The 26,819-nt window shown below is 41.9% G+C and overlaps 1 protein-coding gene across 1 annotated transcript in view; it reads left to right on the top strand.

Annotated features, from left to right (window-relative positions):
* COG7 (component of oligomeric golgi complex 7) overlaps nucleotides 1-26,819 on the top strand; it is a 95,233-nt gene that overhangs the window by 41,912 nt on the left and 26,502 nt on the right. Inside the window, exons 8-10 of the mRNA XM_075564611.1 lie at nucleotides 13,007-13,134; nucleotides 14,278-14,432; nucleotides 26,619-26,735. Coding sequence (XP_075420726.1) covers nucleotides 13,007-13,134; nucleotides 14,278-14,432; nucleotides 26,619-26,735 — 400 coding nt within the window. The remainder of the gene's footprint in view (nucleotides 1-13,006; nucleotides 13,135-14,277; nucleotides 14,433-26,618; nucleotides 26,736-26,819) is intronic.

Raw genomic sequence — 26,819 nt, 5'->3', positions numbered from 1 at the left:
TCACAATTTTGCCTCTTCTTTTTTTTTTTCCTGGTAAAACGATGGTTTTGTTTTAAAAAGAACTTTTTATTTGGGACTCTTACAGCTCTTTGTTTTGTTTTGTTTTGTTTTGGGGGGGACTCTTACAGCTCTTATAACAATCCATACATCAATTGTATCAAGCATATTTGTACTATGTAGCCATCATTATAATAATAAATGTTTCTAAACATTTATTCTATTTGATCCCTTGGTATCAGTTCCTGTTTTTCCCCTCCCTCCACCACCCTCCCTCCCTCACAAACCCTTGATAACTTATAAATTATTATTATTTTTTCATGTCTTACACTGACTTATGTCTCCCTTTACCCACTTTTCTGTTATCTGCCCCCTAGGGAGGGATTTATATGTAGATAATTGTGATAAGTTCCCCATTTCTCTCCCCACCTTTCCTTTACCCTCCTGGTATCACTACTCTCATTATTGGGCCTGAGGGGTTTATCCGTCCTGGATTCCCTGTGTTTCTAGCTCTGATCTGTAGCAGTGTACATCCTCTAGTCTAGCCAGATTTGTAAGGTAGAATGGGGACCATGATAGTGGGAAAGGGGGCGGGGGGAGGAAGCATTAAAGAACTAGAGGAGAGTTGTATGTTTTATCGGTGCTATACTGGACCCTGACTGGCTCGTCTCCTCCCTGAGACGCTTCTGTAAGGGTCCACCAGCAGGGGATGAGAGTTCCTATCTCACCACAGCCCCTCCAACACTTGTCGCTTTCCGATTTTTTGAATTGGGCTATCTTTCAGGGTGTTAGGTGGTATCTCATTGTTATTTTAATTTGCATTTGTCTATGGCTAATAATTTGGAACATTTTCTCATATGTTTATTGGCTACTTGCATTAATGCCCTTCTGAAACTTCTCTTCAGGTCCTTTGCCTGCCTCCTCAGTTGGCAATTAGTTTTTTTCTTTTTGGAAGCTTGCAGAGAGTATTGTAGATTTTAGCAATAAGGCCTTTGTCTGATGTGTCATTGCTAAAGATGTTTTTCCATTCTGTGGGCTCTCTTATTACTCTTGGTGAATTCTTTCAATATACGCAGGTGTTTTATCTTCAGTATATTCCACATGTCAAATTATGACTCAACTGTATTTGTGTCCTTCCCTATTTCTGATAGCCTGTGTATTTCCTGTGCCAAAGTTCTCAGGTTTGTCCCAATTCCCTCATTGATGGTCCTAATAGTTTGGGGTTTTACCTTGAGGTCTATGATCCATTTTGAGTTTATTCTTGTGCATGGAGTGAGATAAGGGTCTTGCTTCATATTTTTTGCAGGTAGATAACCATTTTTTCCAGCACTACTTATTGAATAGGGCATCTGCTTCCCATTTGATATTTCTTTGGTCCTTATCAAAGATCTGCTGTCTGTATGCTGATGGTTTTATTTCTGGGTGTTCAGTTCTTTTCCATTAGTCTTAGTATCTGTCATTATACCAATACCATGCGGTTTGACCACTGTGGCTGTATAGTATGTGCTAAAGTCAGGTAAAGCAAGCCCTCCCACTGTGTCCTTCTTCTTGAGGAGTTCTCTGCTAACTCTGGGTGTCTTCCCTCTCCATGTGAAGTTGGTAATCAGTTTTTCCATTTCTTTGGAGAAAGATGAGGGTAATTGTATCAGGACTGCATTAAACTTACTATATAGTGTCTTGGGCAGAAGTGACATCTTTACTATATTGAGTCCTCCAATCTACAAGCATGGGATATTCTTCCATTTGTTGAGGTCACTGTTGGTTTCTTGTAATAGTGTTCTGTAGTTTTCCTTTTACAAATCTTTTGTTTTTTTAGTCAGGTATGTCCCTAGATAATTCAGTTTGTGCGCGGCTATTGTGAAGGGTACCACCTTTTTGATCTCTTCTTCTGTGGTCTTGTCCGATGTATATAGCAGTCTGATAGACTTCTGTTTATAGATTTTGTATCCTGCCACTCTGCCATATTCCTCTTATTACTTCCAGTACTCCCCTTGTGGGGTTTTTGGGATTTTCCATATATAAAATCATATCATCTGTGAATAACGATAGTTTCACCTCTTCCTTTCCCAGACGAGTACCTTTGATGTCTTTTCTTTGCCTTATGTTGTTAGCTAGGACCTCCAGCACGATGTTAAATAAGAGTGGGGGCAAGGGGCATCTTTTTATGGTTCCCCTTTTCAGTGGGATTGTGTTCATCTTTTCTCCATTGACTACCACGTTTGCTGTTGGTTTTTCATATATAGCTTGTATTATATTGAATTTTCCTTCTATTCCTATCTTCTTGAATGTCATAAACAGTAATTGGTGTTAGCTATTGTTGAATGCTTTTTTAACATCTATCAATATTATCATGTGGTTCTTATAGTTCATGTCAAAATGGCGGATGATACTAATGGTCTTTCATATGTTGAACTATCCTTGCATCCCTGGTATGAGTCTCACTTGGTCATGGTGAATTATTTGTTTAATATACTTTTATATTCTATTGGCCAGTATTTTGTTAAGGGTTTTTTCATCAATGCTCATTAGGGATATTGGTCTGTAGTTCTCGATTCTTTTGGGTCCTTGCCTGGTTACAGTATCAGAGTTATACTAGCTTCATAGAAAGGGTTCAGGAGTTTGCCATCTTTTTCTATGTTGTGGAAGGGTTTCTGTAGGATTGGTGTCAGTTCTTCCCTAAATGCTTGGTAGAATTCTCCTTTCAAGCCATCTGGTCCAGGGGATTTTTTAACCTTGACTATTTCTTCTATTTCTTTGGGTCTGCTGATATTCTTGACGTCTATCGGGGATAGTCTAAGGAGGGATTGTTTTTCTAAGAATTTGTCCGTGTCTTCCAAGTTGTTGAATTCATTGGCGTACAGTCCTTATAGAGCTGTGTAATTATCCTTTTGATTTCATTAGGGAATGTTTTAATGTCCCATGTTTCATCCCTCATCCTTGCTACTGAAATTTGTACCTTCCTTTCTTTGGTTAGGTTTGCCAGTGGTCTGTTGATTCTGTTTATCCTTTCTAAGAAACAACTTTTAGCAGCAGTAAAATTTTCTATAGTTTTCTTATTTTCCCTCTCCTGAATTTCAGCCCTGATTTAAAATTTTTTTTTTTACTTTTGTTATTAGTAGGATCATCCTGTTGTCTCTGCTCTAGTTGCTGTAAATTTTGTGACAGCATGTCAGTCACAAGTCTCTCTTCCTTTTTTTCTGTGCATGTATTGCTATGAAACATCCCCTGATAACTGCCTTTGCTATAGAAATTTCCTAATTTCATCTCTGATCTGGGCCAGTGCACACTCCTTTTGCAATAGAGTTATTCATCCTCCAATTGTTTCTCCTTGTTTTCTCCATCTTCCTTTTGTTGATTTCCAGACATCTGGCACAGTGGTTGTAGAGAGAGGTCTGTATGATATCAATGTGCTTAAATTTATGCAGATTCGAGTTAAGCCCCAGTATGTGGTCTATCTTCAAATATGTGCCATGTGAGCTTCACAGTAATGTGAATTTTTTCGTATTTGGGTGAAGAACTCAGTAAATATCAAGTCAGATTGTCTAGTTGTAGTGTTTAGGTCTCTAAGCCCTCTTGTAGAGTTTCTTTCCCTGTGATCTCTGTTTCTCAGAGAATGGTGTCTTGAAGTCACCTACTATAATTGTTGAGACTGTGATTTCTTTTTTCATCTTTTGGAGTGTTTGACATATTCAGCAGGTCTCTCGTTTGGGGAATATATGTTTAAAATGATTAGTGGTTCTTTGTCTACCATTCCCTTGAGCATTATATAGTGTCCCTCCTCTCTTTTTATAGTTTGCACTTTGAGGTCAATTTTATCTGAGATTAGGATGGCAACCCTGCTTTTTTTTGAATTGCTGTTTACTTGGTATGTTTTTCTCCAGCCTTTGATTTTCAGCCTATTTTTGTCCATAATCAGATGTATTAACTGTAGGCAGCAGATTGATGGGTTATGTTTTCTAAGCCAGTCTGTTAACCTCAGCCTTTTAATGTCGTAGTTGAGTCCACTGATATTCAGGGTTATTACATCCATCTGTGGACTCTGTGATGTCATCGTATACCTTTTGTGTTGAGTATTTCCTACCTCCCTTTCTTATCAGTGTGCATGTGTGTGTGTGTGGTTCATTCTTCACTTCTTTTCATCCTTAAGCCAATGTGATTTTGGGGGCTGTTTTCTCTTTGTTGTCTTCTGGGTGGGGTTCTATGTGGCAGTCTCTTATTTGTGCTTGGTGAGTGTTGTTCTTCTGCCCATACTGGTCGGCAAGGATATTTTGCAGGGTTCCGTTTTTTTTAACGTATTTTTTTTTTAGTTTTTCCTTGTCTGGGAAGACGCTTCTCCATCTAGATAAATAATTTGGATGGATAGTGTATTCTTTGGTTTGTGTTATTTTCCTTCAATTTTTGGAATATGTTACTGCAATCTCTCCTCTTCTTCATAGTGTCTGCTGATAAGTCTGAGCATGTTCTTTTTGGGAACCTTTATATGTGACTTCTTGGTTTTCCCTAACTGCTCTCATGATTTTCTCCATTTCCTCAAAGTTGGATAAAGTTAACTATTATGTGACTTGGTGAATTCTTGGGATTCAGTCTAGCTGGTATTCTTTGAGCTTTCTGAATGGGTACCTGGTTTTCATTCATTAAGGTGGGGAAGTTTTCCTCCAAGAATTCTCTCACTATTTTTGCAGTTGACTTCTTTGTGGTCTTCCACCAGTAATCCACTTATTCTGATGTTGGTCCTCTTCATAGCGTCAGACATAGCTCTTAGGTTTTCTTCAGCTTCTCTGATTATCTCAGTAGACTTTTATTCACATTTGTTAAAGTGTGCTTGGCTGTCCTCTAGGCACTGATGTGGTTCTTTGCCTCCTCCAGTCGGTTGGTGCAGTCTGTGAGTCTGCTACTGGATTTTGTTATCTTGTCCCTAAGCTCTTGTATTTCGCTCTGGTGTATGGTCTTTATCTCCTCTATCATTTCATCCCTTTTCTGTATTGTTTCCCTCTTATCCTATATGATTCCAAGCAGCATTCTGAAAATTTCTTTCTGTGGCAGATCAATGTCTGCTGCTTTTATGCATGTCATTAGGTTCAGGACATCTTCTGACATTGCCTTTTGTTTTTCCTGTTTTTTCATTGAGGTCATTGGGGTGGATTGCTGTTTATGTTGTGTTGTTTTAAAGGAGCCCGGTGCCATTTTTCAGAGTGTTGAAGAGCACTGGGCTCTTTGTGGGAGACTCATAAGAATGCTTCTTCGAACTGCCTGCAGCTAATTGCACTATGGAATTGGCCTACCGCTTTTTCCTCCCGTAGCTTCACTGTGTTCCTAATTAACCAGTATTCTGTTATTTGGAGGGCAAGTTGGATGGTCCTCTCAGGGGACACTGGTTGGGTGGTTATGGACCCGCGAGGGTGGTGCTGCATTGGTGATCTCTCAAGCTGTGATGGTGTGGCCCCTGCAGCTTGAGGGCCCCAGAGGTTGCACGGGGGTGCCTGCTGAAATGGGAGTGCCGCAGAAGGCAGGTGGGTGTGCCCGTTTTGGTTTAGAGCAGTGGTTCTCAACCTTCCTAAAACCATGACCTTTAGTATCGTTACTCCTCATTATTGTAATTTTGCTACTGTTAGGAATCGGGCGACACTTGTGAAAGGGTTGTTCAACTCCGCAAAGGGGTTGTGACCCACAGGTTGAGAACCGCTGGTTTAGAGCATCACGAATGGTGAGCGGCATTGCCTTGGTTAGCTAGATTTCCACGTAGGTTGGGCAGAGGTTCCCACAACAGTGTGGAGCACTGGAGAGTGTTGACTAAGCTGCCGAGTTTGAGGCTCTACAGCAGGTGAGAGGAAGTTCCCTCAGTCACGTGGGACCACAGAGGACGGGTAGGCCCCCCCCACCCACCCCCCAGCTACATAGGCAGGACTTACCCTGGAAGAAGGCGGGTGGAATTTCCTCTGGAGGAAGGTGGACAGGGTATTCCCAGCCTCCCATTAAACTGCAGCTGGTGAAGCTCCTCAGCTTGTTGAAGGGCAAGCGTAAATGCCCTAGGCTAAGGGGAGTGACCTGAAGGTTGACATTAGTGTGTGAAAGAAAGGGGAAGGAAAAAAACCAAAAAACACCTGCGTTTGCTGAGACTGGGTTGGGGGTGGGGGAGAGAAAAAAGAGGGAAACAAAGTAATAATGTAGCTGAGCCTGATCTCTGACCATGGGCTTGGAGGGATTTAAACCCTGCTCCAAGGCAGTAGCAAGCTGTGGCTGTGTTGAGATAAAGCCCTGGGGCCGACTCCAAAGGATCCTGGCTCTGGCTGAGACAATGGTGGGGCTAAGGTTATATCCTAACTGGCTTCCACAGTGGTAAGCCAAAAGCCCCAGCTCCTCAAAGCCTAGTGGATCTGTGCCTACTTAACTTTATGATGCTCCTCCTGCAACCTGGTTGTGTGGAATTTCCCTCTTAGTGACTCTCATGTGCTGATTTCTGAGGAGTCCCTCTGGTATGTGTTACTCAGTCACCAAATTATTATTTTCATATCTTACACCAACCACTGTCACCCTTCCTCCACAGTTTCTATTGTTCCTCCACCTGGGTGTATACATGTGTGTGTAGGGGGGGGTGTTAAGTATCGATCATTGTGATTAGTTCCCCCTTACTCTCTTCCTCTCCTCACCTTTTCCCTACCCTCCTGGTATCTACTCCCATTTTTGTACCTGAGGAGTTTATCTGATGTGCATTCCATATATTGTCAGCTCTTATCTGTACATGTGTACATGATTAAGTTTAGGCCAGGTGAAAGGCTGGAATGGAGTCATGATAGTGGGGTGATGAGGAAGCCTCAAGAAACCAGTGGAATATTGTATTGTTTCATCGGAGCTATACTTCGCCTTGGTTGACTGATTCCCTTCCTTGTGACCCTTCTGTGAGGATATGTCCCATTGTCTACAGTTGGGTTTTGGGTCTCTGCTCAGGCCCACCTCATTCTCAACAAAATGGTTTTTAACAATCTTGCTTCTTAAGGAGCACTCTGGCCATTCTTCCAAGACAGCAAGGTTTTCCCTTTTAGCAATCCTTGGTACTTTCAATAGTCTTCTCCAGCAGTACAATAGTGTCTTTGGTTTTCTGTGTTCACTGTCCAACTTTAATATTAATATAAGGTAATAGAAAATACCATGGGTTGGGTCAAGCTCGTCTTAGTCCTCGTTCTTGCTTTTCAATGCTCTAAAGAGGTACTGAGCAGCAGATTTACCTAATGCAACACAGTTTTGATCTCTTGACTGCTGCTTCCATGTCCATTGATTGTGGATCCAAGCAAGACAGAATCCTTGACAACGGCAACCTTTTCTCCATTTATGTTAATGTTAGCTATTGGTCCAGTGTGAGGATTTTAGTCTTTACATTGAGTCGTAATCCATACTGAAGACTGCAATTTTTATTTTATTTTATTGGGGACTCTAATAGCTCTTATCATAATGCATACATATGTCCATTTTGTCAAGCACATCTGTACATGTTGCCACCATCATTTTCAAAACATTTTCTTTTTTACTTGAGCCCTTGGTTTAAGCTCCTCATTTTTTCTTCCTCCCCCATGAACCCTTGATAATTTATTAAAAATTTTTTTTCATGGATTACGCCAACCACTGTCTCCTTTCACCCACCTTTTTGTTGTCCATCTCCCTGGGATGGGGCCATATGTTGATCATTGTTATCAGTCCTCCCTTAATCCCTCCCACCTCTTCCCTTACTCCTAATATCGCTACTCTCATTATTGGTCCTGAGGGGTATATCTGTCCTGGATTCCCTGTGTTTTCAGCTCTTATCTGTACCAGTGTACATGTTCTGGTCTAGCTGGATTTGTAAGGTAGATTTAGGGTCAAAATATTGTATGTGTGTGGAGGGGATGTGGGGGGAAGCATTAAAGAACTAAAGGAAAGTTGTATGTTTCGTCGGTGCTATACTTTACCCTGACTGGCTTGTCTCTTCCTCATGACCATTCTGATAGGGAATGTCCAATTGACTAATGATGGGCTTTGGATCTCCACTCTATCCTCCCCTCATTCATATTGATATGATTTTTTGTTTTGTTTTGTGTCTTTGTTGCCTGATACCTGATCCCATCGACACCTCGTGATCACACAGGCTGGTGTGCTTCTTCCATGTGGGCTTTGTTGCTTCTCAGCTAGATGGCTGCTTGTTCACCTTCAAGCCTTTAAGACCCCAGACACTATCTCTTTTGATAGCCGGGCACCATCAGCTTTCTTCACCACATTTGCTTTGCACCCATTTTGTCTTCAGCAATCGTGTCAGGGAAGCTGAGCATCATAGAGTGCTGGGTTCGTAGAACAAAGTGTTCTTGCATTGAGGGAGTACTTGAGTGGAGGTCCAATGTCCATCTGTTGCTGTAATACTTTATAAATAAATATATGTACATAGATCTGTTCCCCTATCGTTATTTATAAATTATTTACATATATACATGTCTATATTTAGACCTTTATCAATGTCTTTTGCCTCCCAGGTATTTCCTCTATTTCCTTTGACTTTCCTCTTATTCCACTATCATGTTTGGCCTTCGTTTGGGTTTTGGTAATTCCTCTCGGCTACATGCCCTTAATCAAGCTACCACAGGAAATTTAAAATTTTTATCACCAAGTGCTTCAGGTCTTTGCTGTGGTTAGCAGCGCAGTGCATAATCCACCATTCCACTAGGGTTCCAGCCCTGACTATATAAGCACATGTTTGTCATAAATAGGTATTTAAAAATGTTAGGCCTATTGTTGTATAGTTTTGTGTTTTTCCCACTAAAAAATAATATAGCAAGTGTTTTCTCATATCACTAAAAGTTTTTAAAACATGGGTTTGATTGACTATTATTGTGGTGTATTATACATTTTGTGGTAGTTACATAATCTGTGTTCAATTTGAGACTTAAGGGTGAAGGGGTGGAGTCTAGCCTCTCAATCAGGTCACAGCTTGATGATTTCATTTAGAGGTGCCACGGCGATAAATAGCTCGTTGGAGGTGGGACACAGACACACTCCATGGGAGACATTCCAGCTGACAAGATAGATGGAACTACACTAGTGCCTTGGCTCGAGGAGCCACACAGAGACCCCTGGCAGCACTGTGATGCTTACACTGCCACTGGATCCACAAGACCTTGCACCCACTGGCCTGTGATCTTCCTGCATTCAGCATCATTGCATGTGTTTTGTGAGTCTGAAGAGGACTTGATAGATTGGTATCGGACAAATGGGCTAATTTTGGACTTATGGATTTGATTTGGATGAGCTGGGACATTTTCTTAATATTCAGTTGCTCTTTTATGTAAAACTTTTCTTATTCACATATACATGTCTCTGTATTTGTTTCTCTAGTGAATCCGGACCAACACATTTTTAACACAATTATAAGTAAGACTATTATGAGCAATCGGACACATTGTTTTTTTAGTTCAGTTGATTATTCCTGGAACAAATTTGAAAATTGGAAAGACTAAGAAATAAACATTTTAAAGATTTATGCCATATTTTACCATTTAGGAATTTTCTACCTGCTTTTGCGTCTCTCAGTGACACATAATGCTGTTAGTTCTGACTCCTGCCATTTTCTCATGCCCTCACCAGCAGTAGGCTCTTAGCTATTTTCTTCTATGTTTCAAGTTCTTAGACAATTAATAAATTCCACTTTATTTCTTTGATTGCTAGCAAGTTTTAAAATTTAAAAAATATTTATTTTGAATTGCTCATGCTCTTCCTATTCTGTTTGGGAATTTATCCTTTTCTGATTAATTCATATGTAATCTGCTTACTGTATAGAAATATGTTATTATATACATATTCCAAGCAACAAAACTTTATTGTAGAATCCCACATTTGCGCATTGTGTGTGATTTCCTCATAATTAAATTGGATTGCACAGTTTGGGTAAGAATACTACTTTAATAATGATGATGAGTGTACTTCCTGTTACATCACCACAGAATCACATGATTTCCAATTATTAATGATGGGTTAGATTAGTCTCTTGAGTTGTTGTGTGTTTACTAGATCATTCCTTTGTGAAGTTATCTTTGTAACTAATTGAACTTAAAGCAAAAATGAAATACACTGGCCTATTTCTGTTTTTTATTTTGATACTCATATTAGTTCAGATTTGGTTAGGGTGTGCCCTCAGTTTGGTTGGCACACACACACCAAAAAAAGTGTACAAGGGAGTATTCCCCCCCAAAACGGGTTTTTTTTCAAAGCTATAAAAATTATTTTACAAAGTAACAGTATCACCTTCAAAGTACTCCATCACACTTAATACATTTGTCAAATCTGCAATTCCATTCTTGGAACCGATTTTCAAACTCATCTGTTTGGATGGCTGACAGCACCTCCCTCGTTTTTTAATTCACTTCTTCCACAACAGCAAATTGCTGTCCTTTCATGTCCTTCTTCATTCTTGGAAACAAAAATAAGTCATGGAGCGAGGTCAGGTGTGTGGGGCAAGAGAGGCATGCTTTTTTTTTTTTTTGCTAAAAACTGGCACACTGAGAAGGCTGAGTGAGCAGGTGCATTATTATAGTGGCAAAATCGATCCCCTGTCTGCCATAAATCAGGCCTTTTTTGTCACACACTGTTATGCAATCTTTTCAGAACCTCTAAAGAGAAAGCTTGATTAACAGTCTGACCTGGTGGAGCCAACTCCAAATGTACTACCCCCTCACATCGCACTGGGTTTTTTTGGTACCCCCCTCGTATATATTTACATATTACTATTAGTCTTTTAATACCTGCTTGGTTTTGAACACAAACATTTCCAGGAACATCTTGTGATTTCCCTGTCTCAGGGACCTGAAAATAAACCACTTTCACAAGGAATCTTGTTATTTTAAAGAAGACACCATAGCATGAAGCCAATATCACTGTTGCTTGAGAGTTGTGACATATAGGCAGTTTTGTTTATCATAGGAAATAAACATTTACATGAAAAGTTTATACTGACATTTCCAAATAAAATCTAACACTACAGAATTTTTTTTATCTCTTGCCATTCCCACTTGTATATCCCTTGTCTACAGTGAGGATTCTGGTTTCCAACAATGTGTGTGCCTTTTCTACTTACATATATAATTTTTTCATGACAGCATTGTGAATTGGTCAAAATGTATTTAACTAATTTGTTAATTTAAGTAAAAATGGCCTAATTTTTGGAATTGGATGCTGAAGGCACAATGCTAAGTAACAGCAGACATAGTCGTATGACATTTTCTCAAACATCAGTGCCATGTGGTCGATGATTGCTCTGGGGAACCCGCAGGGGCAGTGTTACTCTGACCCAAAGGGTCGCTATGAGTCAGCATCAACTCAGTGGCAGTAAATGAGAGCGTAATGGGATCTAATTGATAATAGCAACTTGAAAAATTAGATAGGAACCGTAGAGATACTGAGTTTATGTTAATAAAGTAGAAGCAACTCAGTAAAGGAAAAGAATGGTTGCGTACTTAGAAGAATCATCAATGTCTTTAAATTGTACATGTATGAATTGTTGCTTTGCACAAAAGAAAAAGATTTAGATTCACAGTCACAGTCGTCCACATACTGTTCTGCGACGTCCATAGCAACCCATGTACTGCGTTAGCGCTCTCACCATTTCTACCCCACCTGCCCCGTTTCCGTCCATCCAGGGAGGACTCACTGGAGGTGTAAACCATGTGTAGTTCCCCTGCACTTTTATCTTTTAAAACAACTTTTAAATGGGCCAGAAAGGATATCAAATACGATACTACATTTTAACCTAAATCTGCCATAACTGTCTGTACAGTGTTCTCTGATAGCAAACTATTCACATCCTTCCACTATGGTCAGAGGGGAGTCACCAGAGGGGATCCATTTGGAGACCCTGCAAATGCATTTTGCACTTGCACTGTCATCCATCGCCTTCTGAAAATGGGTGTTCACAGTTTAAGCTCAATACCTCCCCTCCTGCAGATTTGGGCTTTAATAATTTATAATCCTTGGATCACACACAGACTGGTGTCCTTTATCCATGTGGACTTAGTTGATGCCTCACTGTATTAGACAGGGTTCTCTACAGAAACCCAGGACCCTTATGATTATACACACACATACACACACACAGCATGACGGAATATAACAGCTAATTAGTGCACACAGCAGTACAGAGGGTTCAGTTCAACTCACTTCCATAAAACAGTTAATATACTGGAAGCCCATCAACTCTCAAAGGCTGTTGGGTCCAAGGTTAAGGAAGAAGACAGCTGAGTCATTTGTAGAGCAATGCAGACAGTCCGGGCACAGGCAGCAAACAGCAGGGCGGGTCACCAACAGTCAGCCAAATGACAGGGCCCGACAGTCCCCAGCTCAAGCGCTATGTACACCAGTAGTATGGCAAAGCAGTCCTCGAAGGAACCGTAAGTTTTAGTAACACGGTCCACCGGTTGGGTGCCCTACAGGTAGTGTAGCTCACAAATTGAGGCAGAGAACTAGCTAAGGCAGCCACACACTGGTCCAATCACCAGAGAGCAAGGGAAGAGAGATGGGGTTCACCAAGCCATTTATCTCTTTGCCTTCCAATCAAACTGCAACCTTATTAATCCCACACGTTCTTATTGGCCAGGTAGGCACCATAAACCTAGCTATCACACTCACTTAGATGGCGGCTTGTTTGAAGACAAGCCTTTAAGACCTCAGACACTATTCTTTCTGAGAATCAGGCAGTATCCAGTTCTTCCTCACACTTTGCGATAGCACCCATCTCTTCAGAGATCCCTTCTTAAGGACGAGAATCAAGCAGCGCCATGTCATAAGAATGAATTGTTCTTAGATTAGGACTAGAATTAAGTGAGAACCCCCCCTCCCTGATATTTTGGGGAGCATAATTTTAGCACATACTAACAAAATGTAATCGCTCCCAAAGATGAAACACAGCAAGAGTTCCAGTAGAGTGTCTTTGTTGGAGTTGCTTTCCATTGCTTTATTTTAAGATTTTTGCTTATTATTTTTAATTTCTGATTTCCTGAAGATGAGCACAACCCAGTGAAAGTCACGGAACTGGTGGATGCTGTATATGGCCCGTACAAACCCTACCAGCTGAAGTACGGTGACATGGAGGAGAGCCACCTCCTCATCCAGATCAGTGCGGTGCCCTTGGTAAGGACGTCACCCTGCCTGTGGCCGGACAGTTCAGTCTGTGTTTGCCTGGCTTGAGGCTAAGTCTGAAAGGGTTGGAGGTGGGATGCACTGAAGAGGGTGTGAGGTGAAAAATGGAATCAGGTGGATAAACAGTGGGTTCTAGATGCTTTCATGGGCTCTTGCAAGCCAATGTGGAATGAGATCACAGAAATGCTGTCAATTTTAATGTAAACCCCCCAATAAAGGTTTGGGAAACAGAATGAAGTCTTTGGGTGAGAAGTTGCTTATCTCCTCTGAGATTGTATTAACAGTAGGCTTTCCTTTAATGAAAGTGGTGCTGGTGGCATAGTGTGTTAATTATTGGGCTACTTACTGCAAGATCAGTGGTTCAAACTCACCTGCTCTCGGATAGAAAGATGAGGGTGTCTGCTCCAGTAAAGATTCACAGCCTTCGAAACTTTCAGGAGTGGTTCTACTGGGTCCTGTAGGGCCAGTATGAGTCAGAATCAACTTGACGGCTGTAGATTTGAATTTGGTTTTCTTTTGAGGAAAATAGGTAAACAAACACAAGCTTAGCATTCATGGATAAGACCTAAAAGAGAGTTTTACTGGGAAAGAGGAATACAGGTCACCAGGGCAATAGAGGTCATTTCAGTCTCAAACAGTATTTTGTTTTCAGGTCACCTGAGGTGAACTGACCTTTAAGAATGGATCAGGCAGCGATCAAATTAGGTTGCCCCTTGCCGTTTTTCTAGGGACGTCCTTAGGAAGTCTGAACCGCTTCAGCTATATTCTTGCCCCTGATGGAAGCATGTCCTTTTACTACTTTCTCTGGGATTGTCTTTGAGTCCTTACTGGAGAGCAAAAGGGAGAGATGTAATCCTAAGAATCAGATAAAGAAAATGAAAGTACAGAGTAAATTGGACATCTGACTCTGCTTCTGTATTAAGAGTTGAGTTCTGTGATCTCATTGTCCTCTTTGACTCCCTGCCCCTGGTGACTGAGAGCTGTCGCCGTAGCTGGGACTGTAGTCCCACCTGTCTGTTAGTAATTAGTGAGTTTACTTGGCGCATGTTTGGAGGTCTCCGCCTGCCTCGCTGTGGTCAAGTCAGATGTTCTCTTCCCTAACTCACTTCTTGTTTGTCTGTGTTTGCTGACCAGGAGCATGGAGAAGTCATCGACTGTGTCCAAGAGCTGAGCCACTCTGTAAACAAGCTCTTTGGCCTGGCATCCACAGCCATTGACAGATGCATCAGATTCACCAACGGCCTGGGGACCTGTGGCCTGCTGACAGCCTTGAAATCTCTCTTTGCTAAGTAAGATGTCAGTTATTAGAGAGACACGTGACAGTATCTGTACAGTGAAAGGTTCATGTACTTTGTGTTCCGCTACAGACCCTGTAGAAACACTGGTGCATGGGCTCAAGACCGCACTCGAGGATGTGCATTGCAATGTTGTTTATCATGGTGAAATATTGGAAGTAATTCAAATGTGCATCGGTTAGACCAGGTCTAAATGAGAGACGGTATGTAGTCATAGGAGGGAGCCCCATGCTGTAGTAAACGGAGTCGTAACAGTGGTGGTGGTGGTGGCGTAGTGGTTACATATACACATACTGCGATAGTTCATTGTGCCAGCCTGGCCGATAAACACAAGTAGGATTAACTGAAGGGCAGAGGGATAAATGGCTCGGTGAGCCTCGCCTTGCTTATTCTGTGCCTCAGTTTAAAGGGGTACACTACCTGTGGGATGCCTAGCCTGTGGACTGTGTCGCTGTAAGTTGAGGTCCCTTTAAGTCCACACGATTGGAATGTTCATCTCTGGAGCTGGGGACCGACAGTGGATGACAGTTGGGGACCTGCCTTGCTGTTTGCTGCCTGGGTATATATAGCCCAGCTCTCTCTACAGAAGGGGACTGGCAACTGGCGGCTCTCAAAACTTGAAGGACTGCTAGTGTCTCACTGCTTTATAATTTAACTGTTAATTTCTTGTATTATCTATGTGTATATTATTTAACGGTTTATTTCTCAAATTATATACCTATCTTTATAAATATATTTATATATATTTACTAGCAATCTGGTTTGTCTCTCTAGAGAACCCTGTCCAATACACATATCAACGTGGGTTGACCCCCAAATGCACTGCTGAATGAAAAAAATTAAGTTACAGGGTATATACAGAGTCTACCATTACCTAAAAAACTTTGGTGGCACAGCGCTGAAGCACTCAGCCTGCTAACTAAAAGGTTGGTCGTTCAGCCCCACCAGGTGCCCCATAGGAGAAAAATGTGGCGGTCTGCTGCTATGAAGATTTGCAACCTTGGAAACCCTGTGGGGCAGTTTTACTCTTAAAGCTGGAGTCAACATGACAGCATTGGTTATCTATCTCTTTCTTTATTTTTTAAGCATTATAGTAAAAGTTGTTTTTTTATTTGATAGCAGGGTTCAGCAAGCTTTCTCTGTAAAGCTCCAGATAGTAAATATTTTAGGCTTTGTGGTAATTACTCAGTGGTGTTTTGTAACACGGCAGTGGCATAGACAAAACATAAGTAAATGGATGTAGCTGTGTTATAGTAAAATTTATTTACAAAAACATGAGTGAATCTAGACTCCTGATCTAGATTTACAAAGAACAAGACAAACATTAAAATGTATGACGTACCCCTATACCAGGGGTAGGGAATGACTGGCCTGTGGTCACATAAGGCCTCTCAAATCATGGATACCACCTAACATCACTCACCTCGCTAAAGGGAAGTCATACTAGCCATCACATTAGGGTGAGATAATTAAATGTTTGACCAAATCTAGCAGGTCAATTTTTAAGTTGATAATTTTGTATGATCTGCAAATGACATTGTAAATATCCAAATGTCCCTTAGAGAAAATGATTTTCTCCCCCAGCCCTAGTGGTAGTCAACTATGAGTCGTGAGCCAAATCTGGCCAACCATCTGCTTTGTAAAGTTTTATTGCAACCATGCTCATACATGTACCAATGTTTCCTTTGCACTACGTCTACATTTTTGTTTGTGGCTCCTTTTGACCATGATGTCAGAGATGAATAATTGTAACACAGACCTTATGACCTATAGCCTAAAATCTGAGAGTAAATCAGAAAGTATTGCTATAAAACTGTAGAAATCTTTATTAGACAAAACTATAAAAATGAAAGCTACTTTTTGTAACTTGACATATCTTCCATCTCGGTCTAAGGACTTCTGAAAATGGCATTTCCATCTCTTTAACACTTCCCCTAATAATTCTGTGCCTTTTCCCTTGTGCCATGTCAAAACAGCAGTTTTGCATCCTTGAATGACTCAAATAGTGACCCTTTTCAATGTCCTTTGAGTTTGGGGAACTAAAATGTCTAAATGGGCAAGATCAGGGCTAGGACGGATGAGTTAAAGTATTCCAACAAAACTCTCACGGGACAAGTTCAAAGAATGAGCAGGTACATTGTTGTGATGGAGAAAATCCCTTGGGCCACTTTCCTGGCCTTTCCCTCACCAATGTAGTTTTCCATTTAAAAGACACGCACACGAAAAACCTTCGTAATAACCTCCCATGACTATCCTGTGTCCTTCTTCCCCAAACAGCGACCACAACTTGCTGAGCTCATCTCTCTGTCTTGAGTTTAACTGGTTTAGGAGTCAGTCCCCTAAGAGGCCCTGTGACACCACAGGTCAGTGGTTACCTTACGAGCTGCTCTCAAAAACATTTGAAGACCCAGATGTTTAAAGATGTTTGCTTGCAGTGAACCTGTGCGGGTATGAACTGGAACTCATTGGCAACACTTTTGGACATCCTGTGTGTCCTATGTGTTCTTTGACAGAAAAAGTTTGTTGAACTCTGATGTGGGAAGGTCAGATTACAAATTCAAAGCATTAGTTATCTTTGAGGAAATTAAGAGAGGGACTAGATTGTATGATTTTATTCAGAGGACTTAGCCTTATTTTAGAAAAACATTTGAAAGAAGTGTAAGCTTATATATTTCTTGTGTAATGAAAAATATAAACAACAAAGCACTATGCACCTACTTGTTATGAGGTCTCACAGCATTGCTGTTGAGTCAGTGCGGACTCTTGACAAACCCCGTGTGTATGGAGAAGAAGAACTGGTCACGAAAGACCACACATTCATTGATTCTAGAAATATGGAAAATGTCCAGAAGAGGCACTCTAGAGTCTGAAATGAGATTAGTGGTTGCCTAGGCTTCGTTAGGGGGAGGTATTAGGAGCTAGGGTTGATTGCTCAAGAGTGTGGGGTTCCTTTTCAGGAGAATGAAAATGTCTGAACTTGCAATGTGGTGGTGATCTTTCAACTCTGAATGCACTCAACTACAGCCAATGGATTACAGACTTTAAATGGTAAATTGTGTGGCTTCCGAAATTATGTCACAGGAAAACTGTTACTGAAAAAAGGGTGGTGGTGGAACTAAAAGCAGGCTCAGTAAGGAGAGGAAGCAAGCACGCAGCATCAGACAGGATTCCCTGGCCTGTGTCGCAGAGGCGTAAGGGCCCTCAGGAGCTGCTGTGCTCTGCTCGCTGGTGTGGGACATGTGCATTCTGATGCCCTCTAAGACACCTTCCTCCGAGAGCCTGTTCCAGAATGAAGTTGCCCTGCGTCTTGAGAAAGTTCTTTTATTAAATTGAATGCTCTTTTGCTGTGAAGTATAGGGATCTCTTGTCATTCCAGAAGTAGCGAGAACGTCCTAGTGAGCCAGCCCGAACACCCTTTTGGTACTCTCAATCACTTAGTTACACAGTCTCCGGGCAGCAGTACCTCTTGAGGGCAGGTGTGGGCATTGGGCATGCTCTACTCACAGATGGAGGGGCATATAGATCGACTCCAGATAGGGTCTGTACGAGGAGACATCAGTGACACTGTCTTTTTCTGTCTCTGTCACCAACCAAGCTTTTGTGGGTGGTAATATATGTATATATATCCAGGAATTTTATTATAAAATAATAAAAAGAACAATTTGAGAATAATTTATAAGACTAAAAAGGGATAAGAAAGAAAGTCTCCGACCCTACCCTGCCAGTGCACTAAGCCCACTTCTAATAGAAGTTGTCAGTTTTGAGCAGTTCTGGGTTGGTCTTCCAATGCTTCCCTCCAAACTTCCAACAAGATTTACACAGTCTGCTCTAGGCATGACCTCTTACTTGCCCCTCTGTAAAAGGTGAGGAATCGACCTTCTATTTTTCTTCTGCTTTTCCCAGCTAATGCTAGTTAGATGTTTACCTTTGGATTTTCTTTGATTTTAAAAATTTTATTGCATAAAGAAATATATTATCTTCATGTACAAAAAGAGAAATTATTCAGATATACAGAGAGCAAGGACGTACTTGTTAGGCGCCGTCGAATCGGTTCTGACTCATGGAGACCCTGTGTACAAGGGAACAGAATGCTGCCAGTCCCGCCCCCTCCGCACAGTTGTTCCGGTGTTTAGCTGTGTCAACCCATCTCTTCAAGGGCCTTCTTCTTCTTTACTGCCTCTGCTTCACCAAGCACGATGTCCTTCTCTAGGGACTGGTCTCTCCTGACATGTCCAAAGTACACGAGAGAAGGTGTCTCCATCCTGGCTGTACTTCTCGCAAGACAGATTTGTTGTTTCTTTCATCAGTCCATGACACTTTGCTTGTTCTTTACCAGCCCCATAATTCCAATGTCTCAATTCTTTTTTATTTAATGTCCAACGTCCACATGTATATAAGGTGGTTGAAAATGCCATGGCTTGGGTGAGGTACACCTTAGTCTTCAAAGTGGCATCCTTGCTTGTCAATACTTTAAACAGGTCTTGTGCAGCAGATTTACAGTGTGCTGTTTGATCTCTGACTGCTGCTTCGGTGAGCACTGATTGTGAATCCAAGCAAGACAAAATCCCTGACAGCTTTGTTTTTCTCCGTTTATCATGTCTGTTGGTCCAGTTGTGAGGATTTTAGTTTTCTTTACATTGAGTTGTAATTTATACTGAAGGCTGCAATCTTTGATCATCAGCAGCAAGTGCTTGAAGTCCTCATCATTTTCATCAAACAGGGTTGTGCCATGTGTGTATCACAGGTTGTTAGTAAACCTTATTCTAATCTGGAATACCACGATCCTTAGGGAATCCAACTTTGGGCTTCTTTGTACAGATTGCGTGGTGAGAGGATACAGCCCTGATGTGCACTTTTTCTGATTTTAAACTGTGGTTCCTTGTTCTGTGTGCCTAACTGCCTTTTGATCCAGGTAGAGGTTCTACGTGAGCACAGTGAAGTGTTCTGGGATTCTCCCTCTTCGCAAGGCTGTGCATAATTTGTTCTGACCCACACAGCTGAGTGCCTTGGCACAGTCAATAAAGTACAAACAAACATCTTTTTTGGTGTTCTCTGCTTTCAGCGGAGGTCCATCTGACATCAGCAATGATCTCTCTTGTTCCATGGCCTCTTCTGAACCTCTGACAGCTTCCTCTCAGTGTTCTGCTACAGCCAGTGTGGGGTGATCAGCGGTGAAATTTCACTTGCATGTGATATTTTTCTATTGTTTGAGGACAGGCAAAATAATGGCTCTCTTTCGGTCAGGTGGCCGACTTGCAGACGCCCGATAGGGATGAGTGAGTGCTCCTAGTGCTTCCTGCCTCCAGCGGCACAGCAGTCCCCATGCCCCCAGACAGCGCCGGAGAGAGGGCAGAGCCTCCCGAGCACTTACCATCCTCTATGGAGACCGCCATGCAGAGAGAGGATGGACTGAGCCTCGTTTTACTTTGCGTGTCTCTATCTGGGTTTCCTACCAGGGAGCCTTGACATATTGCTAATCTGACGTTGTTATCTGTTTCTTCTCTGTCCGAAGAACTCTTTCAAATGTTCCTTGAAAGATTGATCTGGTTTGAAAAATTCCTTTTATTTATGCTTATCTGGAAATATCATAAATTTCACTGTCGTATTTCTGGAATAAATTTCCTGACCTGGAATTAATTTTCTTGCAGTTTTATATGGGTCATCTCTTTGTCTTCTTGGCTACATGATTTATTTTATTTATTTATTATAATTTTAATAAATCACTTCATTGGAGGTTCTTACAACTCTTATAACAATACATGCATCAACTGTAGCAAACACATTTATACATATGTTTCCATCATCATTTCCAAAACATTTTCTTTCTACTTGAGCCCTTGTTATCAGCTCCTCTTTTTCCCTCTCCCTCCCCAACCCTCTCACCTTTGTGAACCCTTGATAATTTATGAATTATTTTATTTTCATATATTACAGCGTCTGCTGTCTCCCTTCACCCATGGTTCTGTTGTTTGCTGCCTCTTGAGGGGAAGGGTGTTGTATGTCAATTATTGTGATTGGTTCTCCCTCTCTCCCCCATCTCCCCCCCCCCCCCCGCCTTCCTCCTACCCTCATGGTATCACACTTCCCATTACTGTTCCTAAGGGGTTTATCTCTCCTGGATTCTGTGTATCAAGAGCTCTTATCTATAAAAGTATACATGCTCTGGTTTAGCCAGATTTGTAAGATAGAACTGGAGTCATGGTAGGAAGGAGGAAGCATTAAAGAACTAGAGGGACGTTGTGGGTTTCTTCGGTGCTATACTGCCCCCTGGCTGGTTCGTCCCTAACTTGTGACCCTTCTCTGAGGAGATATCCAATTGTCTACAGATGGGCTTTGGGTCTCCATCCTGACCTCCCTTATTCACATCAAAATGATTGTTTATTTTGGGTCTTCTGATGCCTGATACCTAATCCCGTCGACACCTCGTGATCACACAGGTTGGTATACTTCTTCCATGTGGGCTTTGTTGCTCCCCTACTAGCTGGCCACCTGTTTAACTTCAAGTCTTTAAGACTCCAGATGCTGTATCTTCTAATAGCCAGGCACCATCATCTTTCTTCACCCCTATTAGCTTATGCACCCATTTTGTCTTCAGTGATGGTGTTGGGAAGATGAGCATCACAGAATGCCATGTTATTAGGACAAGGTGTTCTTGTGTTGAGGGAGTTCTTCTGCTACCTTAATATTTAACCTATAAATCTATGTACATAGGCCTATATACTTACTATATATTAATATAGTTATATATGTTCATGCCTATGTTTATACCTCTATGAATGTCTTTTGCCTCCTAGTTCTTTCATCTATTTCCTCCAAGACTTTCCTCGTGTCCTATTATCGTGTTCGACCTTCAGTCGGCTGGCTCTCTGTACTTATTCTCGGCCACATTGCACTTGGTCGAATCCCACCAATAACCTGCATGATTTCTGCTGAGAAAGTAGAGCTTAGTCTTACTGGTTTTCCCACGTTCATGAGAGGATTCTTTCCTTGTCTTTGGTTTTGGAAAGTTTGGGATCTTTGTTCATTTCTTTTTGTGATGGATCTTGTGTGGGGTTCGTTAAGGGTCTTGGATGCATAGCTTCCTGTCTTTCATGATAGAAGGGAGATTTTCTTCCAATAATTATTTGAGAGTTTAAACTGTGGGCATTACAAGTAAAAGTTGTGTTCTGGAATTCTCATTTCAGGTGATTTGTTGCTCTTGATAGTGTACCACATAATTTGTAGACTTTCTCTGAGGGTTTGTTTGTTACTGTTCCTTTTTCAGACTGTCCCCTAGTAGATTGGCATTGACATTTGTTTTCACTCTCACTAATTCATCTTCTGTTGATTCAGTTTTATGTCTTTGCCCTTTCAATGCATTATCTGTTACTGAACTCTTAGTAGTAATCTTGTGGGCTTATACTTGTTTTTAGATACTCTCCAATTATTTATTTATTTTGCCAGTGCTTGTAGTATTTTCTTGAATTCTAAAATGTTGGTTGTTTTTTTTTTCTGTAGCTTTCTCAGTCTTTCTCATAATCTACTGAAAGTACCTAAATATCATTTGGCTTCCTTATTCGGTAGCTCCAATGTCATTTATTCAGGGATTTTCTGGCTCTGCATTTTTGTCACTTGTGTGAGTCACTCTCTCTTTTTTTTTTTTTTGGTGTGTGGGAGCTGAAATTGTTGTCTCCAAAACATTGCTGTGCTGCTGTATGGATATTTAAATAGCTATTGTATGTTGGTGTGTTCTGAGACACTTCCTATTTGTCTCCTGATAGGTGTGATAGAGAACGGCAATAGTACAGTTGAGAGCAGGTTTGGCTGGCATGGGCTGCAATCCTTGATCAGGTGGTACATGAGTGGGTAGTTGCCCTCACCTAGAGGGTGGGGCTGCAGGTGATATGTTTAGCCTGGCATTGCTTTGTGGGCATTGTTGTTGTTTCTCACCAGGTATAACAAGGGAAAAACAAACCCAAAAAAACAAAACAGGAAAACAGTCAGTTGTAAAAACAAATGACCAAGTCAAAAATACAAGCAGGAGAAACAAGCAAATAAATCATAAGGAAAAAGAAAGAATTTAAAAGAAAGAAAAGGGAAAAAATAAAAACAAGGGATAAAAAGAAAGAAGGAAAAAGAGTTTTGCTAACAAAAACCCAGGAAGTAAGGAAAGGAAAAAGAAAGTGAAAAGAGGATGTAGAGAAAACATATGAAAGTTACACATTGATCAGATCACTGAAGACAAAGCAGGTGCATAGCAAATGTGAAGAAAGCTGATGGCGCCCAGCTATCAAAAGATATAGCCTCTGGGGTCTTAAAGGATAAACAAGCGGTCATCTAGCTGAAATGCAACAAAACCCACCAGCCTGTGTGATCCTGAGGTGTCAATGGGATCAGGTGTCAGGCATCAAAGACCCAGAACAAAAATCCTGTCAGTGAGAACCAGGAGGAGCACAGCATGGAGTGGAGACCAGAGCCCTTCTGTAGACAATTGGACATCCGCTTACAGGAGGGTCACAAGGGAGAGACTAGCCAGTCAGGGTGCAGTCTAGCACCGATGAAACATGCAACTTTCCTCTAGTTCTTTAGTGCTACCTCCCATCACTCTCGTGACTCCAATTCTACCTTACAAATCTGGCTGAACTAGAGTGTGGACATTGGCACAGAAAAGAGCTGGAAACATAGGGAATACAGGATAGATAAGCCCCTCAGGATCAATAATAAGAGTAGTGTTACTAGGAGGGGAAGGGGAAGGTAGGGACAGAATGGGGGAACCGATCACAATGAGTTACATATAACTCCCTCCCAGGTCGATGGACAACAGAAAAGTGGGTGAAGAGAGACTTGGGTCAGTGTAAGACATGAACAAGTAATTATAATTTATAAATTGTCAAGGGTTCATAAAGGAGGGAGGGGGAAAATGAGCGGATACCAAGGGCTCAAGTAGAAAGAAAATGTTTTGAAAATGAAGATGGCAAGATATGTACACATATACTCGACACAATGGATGTATATATGGATTGTGATAAGAGCTGTACGAGCCCCCAATAAAATGATTTTAAAAAGTTAGACATTGAATAAGGAAGACCAAAGAAGAATGAATGCATTTGAGTCATGGTTCTGGTGAAGAATACGGGAAGTACCTTGGACTGGCAAAAGAACAAACAACTCTGTCTTGAGAGAAGGGCAGGCAGTGGGATGACTCCTCACAAATAAGGCTGGTGAGAGTGTCTAATGTGCTTCGGACATGTTGTCAGGAGAGAGCAGTCCCTGGAGAAGGAGAAGGACGTCATCTTTAGTAGAGTAGAGGCGCAGCACAAAGAGGAAGGCCCCAACAAGATGAACTGCCGCAGTGACGCCACCGTGGGCTCAGGCCTGGGTGGTGTTTTGCGTTCTGTTGTACGTCAGGTCACTGGGGGTTTGAACCGACTAGTCGAGAAATTACTGTGAAGCAAATCTGAGCGAAGCCGAAATTGGAACCCTGTTCAGTTGTAGGAAGGATTTGGGGAATGGTCTTGTGGAAGGCAGAGGTAGGAAGGAACACACAGGGGAGTGGAAGTAGATTGACCTAACCCAAACTGTAGAATATTACAGCTGACCGGGTGAGTCGAGAACTAAGGGCCATCTTGTTTTGACTGAGAAGTAGTTTCTGGCGTTGGACCCACCCAGCGTCAACCGCTGGCTCTGATCATTACTAATTGGGACCTTGAGCAGGTCAGTGTTTCTCTCTGAGTGTTGGTGTCTCTTCTTTGAGTAAACCAGATGGATCCCTGTTTACAGGGGTTCAGAATATTAAATGAAAGCAGCATACAAAAGCTCTAAGCACAGTGATTTGTATATGGTTTAACATAGCTAAGCATGGTACCATGAGGGGAGAGGCAGGGAGGGGAGAAATGAGGAAATGATCACAATGATTGCTGTATAACACCCCCAGCCCAGGGGGATGAACAATAGAAATTCCGGTGAAGGGAGACAACGGATGGTGTAAGATATGAAAATAATAATAATTAGTAATTTGTCAGGGGTCCATGAGGGTGGGAGGGTGGGAAGAAAAAGGAGATCTAATACCAAGGACTCAAGCAGAAAAAAAATGTTTTTAAAATGATGATGGCTACATATGTATAAATATGTTTGATACAATTGATGTATAGGTTGTTACAAGAGCTATAAGAGCCCCCACTAAAATGATTAGTTAATTAAAAACAAACAAGCAAACAGCCAAGCCATACTCATTGCGTCAAGTTGATTCTGACTCAGCAATACTGTAGGACAGAACAGAGCCGCTCCATAGAGTTTTCTAGACTGTAAATTTCTATGGCAGCAGCTAGCTCCATCTTTGTCCTGGCTTGGGGATTCAAACCATCAAGTTTTGGTTAGCAGCTGAGTGCTTAATCCCTGCACCACCACCTCCCTGTTCTCACATGGTAGACATTTGGAAACATTTATTGTCAGAAAAAATTGGAGGGTCCTAGGATAAAGTGATGTGCTTAAAAACTACCCTTTCTTGAGAAATTGTATGGTAAACTCATTTGGAATCCTGGAGCAAACGATAATGGGATATGATATGCATTTGCATATAGCTGTGGTAAGCAGCCCTGAGTAGAGAGAATTGCCTCTCCCAAAATGGTCTGTGGCCTGCTCGCCATTGCAGGACCGCTGCGATGACCTTCTGTGACCTTCTGTGGCACACATGGGTTGTTGGATGGATGCCTTGCTCTGCTTTACAGATCGCCACAGTCACTGCACGGCAGCACACACACTTGTGCAGCCTCCTCTAGCCAAAGCGCTGTTATGTTCATCAATATGCCCGTCTCTGTGCCCTAGGACAAGTCTGTGTGCAGGGAAGGTACCAGTAGTGGGCTTTTGATCTCTTAGGCCTCTGCTGGAAAGCCCCGAGGGGACTGATAAAGGGTGCAACAGCATCGTTTGTAGTTAGTGGAGTGATCGAGCAGCTCTTTGAGTGACCATGCTCTCCGCTGTACAAACTTATCTTCAGGGTCATCACCCTCAGCTTGCCTCATTTATGACTTGTGATTTGGGCTTAGGCTTCTGGAAATATGCAGAGATGTTGTAGATTTTTAAGGAGTCCCTTGACTGTCAAAGAATATGACTTCCCCTTGGCCTTCCTTACCGGGGACAAGCACTTATTTATGCCTAGTCCAAGAACTATATATTTTTTAAATTCCTCCACCAGATGTTATACTTGTCAGTGAATTTGGATGTCTGTTACTTCATCTGCTTAATCTAGTCATGACAACAATGCTGTGAGGCAAGATAGAAGAGATGATTAGCTTCATTTCAGAGTCAAGGAAAATGAGGCCCAAAGACATCCAGGAACTGGCCCGAGGCCGCAGTGCAAGTCTTCCATTCATTTAAGAATAGTTTGGGTTTCTACTCCATGCCCAGCCCCTAGGCGACATCCTAGGGGTACAATCAGGATTTTTAAATGATGGCTACATATGTATAAATATGTTTGATACAGTTGATGTATAGGTTGTTATAAGAGCTGTAAGAGCTGTCCTGCTGTCCCAGGGCTGCAATGTGCCAATGGCAGGCAATTAGCATTCATTAAGTACAGTCACTGTAGTCATGTTAGGCGCTATAAGGTACTATGTGGTTGGTGTACAATGAGAGAAAATACCACAGTCTGAGTGAAGGCGAGTTGTCTGGCCCTGAATTCAAGTCCATGCTCTCTTGTGCCGTGAACGTTATACCCCTGCCTGCCGTGGAACTCGGCTCCCTGATTGGAATCCAGGGGGTGAGAATGCCACAAAAGTGCCCTGTCGGTGAACTGTTTCACAGTATCCAATGTGACAGCGTGTATTATGGTGAGACTGCCCGGTTAGAAGATAGCTCTTTGAGCCAGCTTCCAAAGGTGTGTTTATTAGCATGAGGAGGTAATTTAACAGCCTCGTCTCCCACCTTCCCAGTCACCAGAGCCCAACTAGCAGCCCCTCCCTTCCTCTCCATCTGGAGCTCCTCTCCGAAAGCCGCTCTCTGCCAGCTAAGAGACACGCTTGCCAAATGCAGAAGGGTCTTTTTGTGGTCCCAGGTTTATAAGTAGTTTCACTCCTCAGTAAATGCCTCCAAAGACACTCAGATTATTAGCAATTTGCCCCCAGTTGTATAAGCCCAGAAGTCCTTTGATGTAAGATATAAAGACATGGCTGACGTCTACCCGCCCTCCTTCTCTCCCTCTAGGTACGTGTCTGATTTCACCAATACTCTCCAGTCGATTCGAAAGAAGTGTAAGCTGGATGATATCCCCCCCAGCTCCCTCTTTCACGAGGATTGGACGGCTTTTCAGAACTCCATTAGGTAAAGTGGAGGTTGTCCTTCAAGCTTTGCCTGTTGTCGTTAACAGAAAATGCAGTGTAGTGTCGAAAAATGATGGACCGGTTG

The sequence above is a fragment of the Tenrec ecaudatus genome, chromosome 12, assembly GCF_050624435.1.
Source record: "Tenrec ecaudatus isolate mTenEca1 chromosome 12, mTenEca1.hap1, whole genome shotgun sequence".
NCBI lineage: Eukaryota > Metazoa > Chordata > Mammalia > Afrosoricida > Tenrecidae > Tenrec > Tenrec ecaudatus.
This window is presented reverse-complemented; position numbering and strand designations above follow the sequence as displayed.